Raw genomic sequence first — 9,547 nt, 5'->3', positions numbered from 1 at the left:
ACAGATGCCACTTTGGTTTCTGTTACCTGCCCTGCGGGAGTCAGCCCTTATCCCATAGAGCAAGTCTCAGGAATGCTGAACTTGCTCAGGTGAGTCAAGCCCCTGTGAAAGGGGTCACTTTCCAAAAGGGCAAGAAACATAGGGATATTATCCTCAGAATCAAGGGACCACACTTCTGCTTCCTGTAAACAGGAAAGTCACATCATGCCCACTTACCACCCAGCCACGGTTCACTCACCATTGCACTGGCTGCCAGTTGGGTAGGAATGGTTGGAAGCCTGTAATGCACTCAAAGGCAAGCGTGCCAAAGCTCCAGGAATCCACTGTCACCCTATACTTCTGCTGTTCCAGCAGCTCTGGGGCCTGATACAGTTTACACGCATGAGACAAAGCCAGATGGCTTTGGCCAGAAAGCTCTTAGCTTTCTCCGTCCCTTAACATCTCATTAACATTTGTACAAATAATTAAAGACATTACTGAACGCTGCCTCTCACGGGCTTTAAGACCCTCCTGGAGTGAGTAGCATAGGTTACTGGCACTCCTGCTTATTTATAACAGATGCAGGTAGCACAAAACCCAGTCTCAGCAAAACCCAGTGTCAGCAAAAAAGCAGTCACCTTTGCTAGCTTCAGCACCACAAACGCACCCCATACCGTGCAAGTACCTAATCCCAGCCCAAAGCGTGGTAACAGTTAATTCTATCCCTCTAGAAAGCAGTAGCTGCTCTTCTAGCTGAATTCCTTTCTTACCAAGTACTGCAGAGTCCCAACAAAGGATGTGCACAGGCTCCCCTGATCCAACTCCTTAGCATAACCAAGGTCAATGATTTTGTGTATTAACTGAAACACACAACAGAGAATAAGAATGCCAGACTGAAGTCCTGTTAAAAGCACATCATACAGCAGAAAGAAAAGGTCTGGCTCTTCAAAGCTATGCAGGAAAGGTGCCAGTGAAGAGATAGAAGCAGAAATGGGAGGCTACTGTAGATTTCTAAAACCACAATGAATTTGAAGGTGTTGTAGCACACCTAGCAGTTACGCCTCTAGCTCCTTCCGATCTTTGGTCAATCAGTACAGTCTGCTTCTTTCCTTAACGGTTGAAAGTCAAAATGTCAGGTGTTAACAGACGTCTAATACAATGTCTCACCTCAGCTGCACACAGAATACTATGTGACAGTGACCTGAGACAGGTGTTATCCTGGGCTGAGTGCTCTTGCAGAGGGACCATGTAACTGCATGAAGCACATGCAGGTTCCTTGTAAGTTTACTTGTCTGTGCAGGTAGAGACGACTGCTTCCTGCTTACCCTTTGCTCTCCTTGCTGCAGCACAATGTTCTCTGGCTTCAAGTCTCTATGGATGATCCTGTTCTCATGAAGGTATCTGAGAGCAGAAGCTGAGACAGAAAAAGCCAGTTGTTAGAGCTAAGTAACAGTACCTAGCATGAGCTCAGTAAGGATTCATCTACTCTATCTAGTAATAAGCATGGCTTTCACATCAGACCTTGTACAATCAAACATACAACGAAACACTGAGTGTAAGGGGTAAAGTCAGCACCATAGAACTCTGGACACAAATTGAGTTCTCTCTCTGGATGTTCCCTCACATCCTTCCTGTAAACTGTAGTAATGCTGGCTAGCTTCCAGTAGGCAAGAACCTCCCCAGACTCCCAACACTTTTGGGAGATGATCAAGATCATAAAAGGTCAGTCTGAAATGGAGTCACTAAGGTCACTACTGTATATTTGGAGAGTGGACTCAGGACTAAAAGGGTTTCCATAGTTCAGACAACTGAAGGTACTGCCACCACTTACCAATGTCAGATAACAAGATAAGAATAGCTTCTTCCCGCAAGCCACAGCAATTCTCCAGCTGGTTCAGGTACTGCAAGTAAGGAACACAGAATGTAGTCTTTCCCTTCTCTATCCCGAGTGAACTCCAGAGTTCCACAAATTCTCAGGGATGCAAGAAGTTTCAGCAACAGCAATTAAATTCTCCAGAAGCACAAAACTCTATGGACTGTGACCTGCGGTAGCAGCAATTACAGCTTTGTGCCTTGGTTTAATTGCATGGGTAAGAAGATGAAAGAAGTCACTGTCATCCCGTTGTCATCCTTCTATTTGTTCCATCCCTCTTTGCCTGACAGTATCAACTCCAGTCTGAGGCCTAAGGTCTGTGTTTTAGCTATGGGCAGATTATAGCAAAGGTCAGAAAAGCCTTAGGATTAGAACTACCATGTGTTATCTCTTCCTATGACAGACAAGAGTTCATCACTTTCAGGAAGGGTACAGCCTACAGATGCACCTACCCCACAATGGTACCACATCTACATGACACCTTACAATCTTCCACTAGGGATCAATGAAGGTTCTCTCCCAAGAGTACTGATAGACGAGTCAGACGATGTAAATCGATTTGGAGAAAGCAGAAACTCTTCTTGGTGGATTGAAGAGGGCTTTGAAGTGTAAAGCTGCTGAAGAGATTAGAGGGAATAATGTATAGTTGTGACTGCATAGAAGGGACATACAGAAAGATGCTGCAACAAATAAATGAGACTATCAGAAAAAAAGCTAGCCTGCCAGACCATTGCCACAACTCTGCCTTTTTAGCAAAAGCGTATGATACTAGTAAAAACTAAAGGCTTAGTTGGGAAGAATCGGTAGAAATATTGAAAATAAGTCTTCACCTATCATCAAGCAAAGTCATTTTGCCTACACATTCTCTACACAAGAGAGAATCTTCACTCTCACCCAAAGTAGCAGTCTACAAGAAATGCAGATCCTCTTAAACCACAGTTAACACAAACTGACCCTTCAGCAGACCCTCTGCAAGAGATCTCTTAAGTAGGTGTCAGTAATCAGAATCTCAATTAACGCATTTAAATCACCATTACACTGCATCATCAGATAAGCCCATCTCTCTAATAGTGCACATGGTACTACTGTTGGCATCCTACAATTTAGGGAAAAAGTACTTGGAATTTACTTCTGTATTATTCCCCAGGAAGCACTCTCTCAGTTTCCTCCAGATGTAAATGAGTGTGCTTTAGCTTATCGAGTTTCTAAGTTTATCAAGTAAAAGCACATCTGGATCCAGCCTGGCAGTTTCCCTAGGAAGACCAGGACAGTTAGACCAGACAGCTGAGAAGTGACGGGTTGAAAAAATGTATAAAAAGAATTCTCATCATTTAAAACTTTCATTTAAAGTTACACCTTGAACTCCATTCACACTGTAAACTTCCTTTGTTCAACATCCTATTTTTTGTCTCTACAGATAATTTGATCTTTAGAGCTGATGTGAAAAACACTCAGAATGGAAGGCAAGCTCCCATGTCTCCTTGTGCTGGTAGGAGCAATCATGACTGCCCAGTGCCAGGTAAGAGGCTAATGCATCAAATAATTCTCTTGCCATCTTCCTGTATTTTCAGCAGCATTTCTTTGCCATTGGCTGCAGCTGTCTGCATCAGACAGAATGAGAATCTGCTTAGCTCACTACAAACCAGAGGAAGAAAAATGTTACAAAGTAGTCTATCATTGTGGATGTGTTATGTGTTATCCTGGCTCGTTTTCATTTCAAGACTTGCAAGTAAACAAGTCTTCTCCGGGTATTCTTGGTGCATCTGTTCACTGTCACCTTTCACTGTTAATAAGAACTCCATTGTAACCAGCCTTCCGTCTTCTATGGTCATCATCTTCATCACTATTCTCACTTAAAACTGCACGTCAGTGGTTCCCTTGTCCCCTCACTTTAAGCCTCACACCACACACAGCTTGAGTAAATGCTACACAATTCCAGAACGTTTACTCCCTTTCTCAAAAAATTGCTATTCCACCTTTCCTCCTTCTTATCTTCTTTCTCTTGTGGCCTAATCAAAGAAGCTTTCTAAATTGGTTTCCTCCATTAAACTTTATCCAAAATATTTCATTTAACTGGCTGCAAGAGACATATCTCTTAAAGATAATCAAGCTACAAAGTCTCCTGGGGAAACTGCATGTCAGTGAGCAAAAGTAACTGCTTGTTGACTGTACCTACCTTGGAAATTATTTGCTTGAACCTCCTTCAAATAGCAGAAAGCTGGCAAGCTTTAGTTAACATTTGCAACACCCCAAGAACACATAATGACTTCACACACAATGTGAGTACAGCATATCCCAAATTCACCTCACTCAGATGACAAGCAATCACCTGGTAATCTGTGGAACAAAATGATTTACAATTCTTAGGAACCCATACCGAGGTACTAGAGGCACTTTTCACTGTACTGTCTGACAAGAGGGCAGACAATTCCTCAGAGCTTCCTGATTTACATGCCCTTAAGAAAAGGACTGACTCTTTGAAGGTACTTGTTCTCTCATCTTTTTTAAGAGAGCAGTTACTCACAGAATTAACCTTCTTTGCTTGCAGGGCTTACACATGCGTTTCAAACGAGGAGCCAGATCTAGAGGTAAGCCAGGCTAACTAAAACCATGTTAGCTGGAGCATTATGAACATGGGAGGGGAAAGCAAATCATGCTGAGGAAACAGAGCCTGAGAGCTTTTTGTCATGGTTATGTGGATGAGAGATTCAGAAGGCAAAATACCAGAGCGTTAATACCATCCACAACAAAGTTTTCCCCTCCCTCTGCTCTTCTTGAAAGAAAGAGAGACGAGTCAATAGTGGAACAGTACATTTGGCAGCACAGCAGCGAGAGAGATGGGACCGTTGTGGTCGGAGAAGGAAAAAGGGCAACCCATTAGACAGATGCTCCCATCACAGATGCTTTTCTCCTGGAAATAGAAGGGAGTCCTTTTGCTCAGCCAGGTCTTTTCCCTGAACTAAAAGAGCATTTCCTTTCTCCGATTACAGCCATTTGCACAGATAATTCATCTGCAGAAATTTACCAATACAGGGGGACCTGGCTGAGGCTTTCAGGGAGCAGAATCGAATACTGTAGGTGTGACAGTGGTCGGAGTCACTGCCACACTGTGCCTGTCAGAGGTAAGTATGACAAAGAAAAAGGAAATGGTGAGAGCTTGTCCATCTAATCATCCACTGTCAGGGCCAGAGTTACTGCACAGAAAATTTGTCTGGGAATAGAAGATGATAGAAAAGAAAATACCAGTATACACTGTCATGGGCGGGACTAAGTGGGAGTGGGCATGGAGCTGAGAAAGTCTGACAGAATATGTGGAGAGAATGAAAGAGAAAAAATTGAAGCGCTACACAAAAAGGCTGTAAGCACATGGCAATAACAGGTGGGTAGGGAAAAACAGAACAGGCTGAAAGAGACTGACAGGAAAATGAAAGGTGTATATACATTTCCAGCTTCTTGCTTCTGTGAAATCTAACAGTATTTCCTGGCTTTTGCTTATTCCACAGCCTGCACCAGAAATAAATGCCACAATGGGGGCCAGTGTTCACAGGCATATTATTCCCCACAGCTCTTCATCTGCCAGTGCCACCAAGGTTTCTCAGGGAAGCAGTGTGAAATAGGTGAGTATACCGCATCAACTGCTGTGAACAATGCTGTTGGGGTTAGCTGTGCAGTACACAAGGATGAGATACCCAGAAGCTCCTGCTGTAGGCTAGGCTCTCTAGTAAGTTGTCTTTTTTTATTCTAAAGCTAATACTACAAAGAACTTTTAAGCACATCTTGGTTGTTCTAGGTGTCTCTTAATAAAACTCTAAATTTTGTAACTGAAGACTTTCATATACACTTACAGACTGCCTGACAGGGCATTTTCACTGACTTACTAGACAAGACATTTGAGAGCCAAGTTTAAACAGAGCAGAGACTGGGGAAACTGTCAGGGAAAAGAATTGGTATGCTGTCCTTAGATTTTCAGATCTTACCTTGTTTTCAGATACTGAAGTTAAATGCTACAAAGACACTGGAGTAACATATAGGGGTATCTGGAGCACGGCAGAGAGTGGAACTGAATGTTTAAATTGGAATAGCAGTGGCCTGGTGGACTGGTTCTCTCCACAAACAGAGAAGCTTCTGCAGCACGAAAAGTGCTTCTCTTAGCCTGGGAAGCGAGAAAGCGCCTGTTCTCTGCGCCTAGTGCAGTCAGTGGTTCAACGCTGCAAGCAGGCTGGGAACAGCGGCTGGGCGCCGTTTCTGAGCTCTCCACAAGCAGAGAAGCTTCTGCAGCACGGAAAGTGCGTCTCCTAGCCTGGGAAGCGAGAAAGCGCCTGTTCGCCGCGACTAGTAACTAATAACTAGGACTAGTTCCATTGACGCATGCCACACGAGTTTCTTCACCTTACATAGCTTTCATTTCTACTTATGAATGCAATTGACTTTCCCTGCTGTTACTAGTTTTCCTCAGATTTTTAGTCCAGAGGGACTTTTATCCAAAAGGTCCAGGGACAAATAAGCACCAGAGTTTAACTTAACTGTGTTTTCCTTCATTTCCACTGTGCTTAAAATTCAAGACTTAAATAAAACTGAAAACACTCCTTCTGCAGTATCCTATACGTAGAATTTGAAAGTTTAAGTAAACTTTAGCATTCCAAGTAACAAGAACTTCCTGTGATCCCCATTTTAATGACGGAGAAGTGGAGCCTCCTCACAATTTCACAGGAGAGCTGGCAAAACCAGGAATGGGTGTCATAATTTCGATCTTTAACCACAGGCATATATTATTTGCTAGATAATATTTTTCTTACGTTGTCTCTGAATTCTGCACATCGTACCGCTCAATGCTGTTCTGATTAGTAAGACGAGCTGCTTTTCAACCTACTTTGTAACTGTATTTGCCTGAGCTCCCTCCTCTTACTGCATTCTTATGGTGCAAATGGTGTAAGTCGTTAACTTTCTATTACTGTATTCTGTCTCAGTTGTGCTTTTGATGATTACTTGCATCGTGCACTGGGAACGTGTGGGCACGAGGAACTGTGTGGTCTCCGTACTATGGCTGCCTCTTCTTACTGACATCTCTTGACAGGCAGTTTCTCTGGCTGGAAGCTTTGATTCTCAAATAATATGCTAATAGTTAATTATGCTGTCTTCTGATTGTGATGGAACGTGAACAACTGTATTAATAACTAAAATGGGCTTTTTCTTTTCCATGTGTAGTGGTTTGGAAGCAAAACAAATGAGAGGCTCCAAGTCAGAGATACAATTTAATAGGAAAAAAAAAAAAAGGAAAGAAAGTAAACTAAAATAGATGCAATAATACAAAAGACCACTGACAGAGTCAGAATACAACCTGAGCGGAGTGATGGAAGCAGTCCAGATGAGGTGGTCTTCCTGAAGCAGTGATCCTGTAGAAAGGTCTGGTAGCTCGGGTCCTCTGGGAATCCAGTGGGTAAGCGCCCCTCTGGTGTTCAGAGTCTCAGCTTATATCCAGGCTGGAATGCTGGGTTCCTCCCTCTGGGCGGAGCATCTCACAATGGGATGGTGAGTCATGTGATAAGGCCTGATGGGCCCATTAACAGGAGGTAGTCCAGGAGGGGGTTATCTGTGAGCTGTGTAGCAAAGGTGCTGATGGCCCATTAACAGAAGATAAGCCAGAGTGGAGGAGGCAGGGAGCACTGCCTCACCTGGTTTCAGCAGTTCATGAAGATGATGATAGAATATACTTCAACCCAGGACAAATTTTTAAAGCCCCAAAATCCCCTAAATTCACCCCAAAATTTCCACCCAAAATCCCTAAAAATTCACCCCTAAAATTTCCCCCCAAAATGCCAAAAATCACCCCAAAATTCACACTAAAAATAGGAACTTTTAGAGCCCCAAAATCCCCCAAAATTCACCCAAAATGCCCCAAAAATGACCCCAAAGATTCCCACTAAAAATCGGGATTTCAGAGCCCCAAAATCCCAGAACACGACCCCAAAATCCCGACTGAAAACTGAGATGTTTTTAAGCCCCAAAATCCCCCAAATTCACCCCAAAATTCCCACCCAAAATCCCCCAAAATTCCCATTAAAATTGAAATTTTTAGAGCCCAAAAATCCCCAGAATTCACTCCAAAATTTCCTGCTTAAAGTGGGAATTTTTAAAGCCCCAAAATCCAAAAAATTCACCCCCAAAAACTGAGATTTTTAAAGCCCCAAAATCCCCCAAATTCACCCCAAAATTCCCACCTAAAATCCCTCAAAAAACCCCAAAATTCCCACTAAAAATTGGAATTTTTAAAGCCCCCAAATCGCCTAAAGTCACCAAAAATTTGGAATTTTTAAAGCCCAAAAATCCCCTAAATTCACCCCAAAATTTCCACCCAAAATCCCTAAAAATGACCCCAAAATTTCCACTGAAAACTGAAATTTTTTAAGCCTCAAAATCCCTCAAATTTACCCCAAAATTCCCCCCAAAAATTGGGATTTTTAGAGCCCCAAAAGTCCCAAAAATTCACCCAAAAATTGGAATTTTAAAGCCCCAAAATCCCCAAAATTCACCCCAAAATTTCCACCCAAAATTCCAAAAATTTACTCCAAAATTCCCACTAAAAATTTGGATTTTTAAAGCCCCTAAATCCCCCAAAATTTACCCCAAAATTCCCTCAAAAATTGGGATTTTCAGAGCCCCAAAATCCCTAAAAATTCACCCCAAAATTCCCACCCCAAATCCCCCCAAAAAAACCCCAAAATCCCCTCTAAAAATTGGAACTTTTAGAGCCCCCAAATCCCCCAAAACTCACCCATAATGCCCCAAAAACGACCCCAAAAATTCCCATTAAAATCGGGATTTCAGAGCCCCAAATGCCCAGAAAATGACCCGAAAATCCCGACTGAAAAATGGGATTTTTAGAAGCCTCAAAATCCCCCAAATTCACCCCAAAATTTCCACCCAAAATGCCAAAAATCACCCCAAAATTCCCCCTCCAAAATTGGAATTTTTAGAGCCCCAAAAATCCCAAAAATTCACCCCAGAATTTCCACCCAAAATCCCAAAATATGACCCCAAAATTTCCACTGAAAACTGAAATTTTTTAAGCCTCAGAATCCCTCAAATTTACCCCAAAATTCCCCCCCAAAATTGGGATTTTTAGAGCCCCAAGAATCCCAAAAATTCACCCAAAAATTCGAATTTTTGAAGCCTCAAAATCCCCAAAATTTCCACCCAAAATCCCAAAAATTTACTCCAAAAATTCCCACTAAAAATTTGGATTTTTAAAGCCCCCAAATCCCCATAATTCACCCCAAAATTTCCCTCAAAAATTGGGATTTTCAGAGCCCCCAAATCCCTCCAAAAAACCCCAAAATCCCCACTAAAAATTGGAACATTTAGAGCCCCAAAATCCCCCAAAATTCACCCAAAATGCCCCCAAAATGACCCCAAAAATTCCCATTAAAAATCAGGATTTCAGAGCCCCCAAATCCCAAAAAAATGACCCCAAAATTCCGACTGAAAAATGGGATTTTTAGAAGCCCCCAAATCCCCCAAGTTCACCCCAAAATTCCCACCCAAAATCCCCCCATTAAAACCCAAAATTCCCACTAAAAATTGGGATTTTCAGAGCCCCAAAATCCCCAAAAATTCACCCAAAATGCCCCAAAAATGACCCCAAAAATTCCCACTAAAAATCGAGATTTCAGAGCCCCAAAAACCCAAAAAATGACC

General features: G+C 42.5%; 1 protein-coding gene across 1 annotated transcript; it reads left to right on the top strand.

Moving 5' to 3' along the window:
• The first annotated feature begins 3,314 nt into the window (after nucleotides 1–3,314).
• Nucleotides 3,315–6,004, top strand: LOC136304146 (tissue-type plasminogen activator-like). Its single transcript, XM_066207787.1, has 5 exons — nucleotides 3,315–3,371; nucleotides 4,401–4,440; nucleotides 4,843–4,974; nucleotides 5,356–5,469; nucleotides 5,841–6,004. Exons 1-5 carry the CDS (start codon nucleotides 3,354–3,356, stop codon nucleotides 6,002–6,004), a joined length of 468 nt encoding a protein of 155 aa, XP_066063884.1. The 5' UTR covers nucleotides 3,315–3,353.
• The last annotated feature ends 3,543 nt before the right edge of the window (nucleotides 6,005–9,547 follow it).

The sequence above is a fragment of the Chamaea fasciata genome, unplaced genomic scaffold, assembly GCF_029207755.1.
Source record: "Chamaea fasciata isolate MVZ Bird 193981 ecotype frontalis unplaced genomic scaffold, bChaFas1.0.hap1 SCAF_53, whole genome shotgun sequence".
NCBI classification, from domain to species: domain Eukaryota; kingdom Metazoa; phylum Chordata; class Aves; order Passeriformes; family Sylviidae; genus Chamaea; species Chamaea fasciata.
This window is presented reverse-complemented; position numbering and strand designations above follow the sequence as displayed.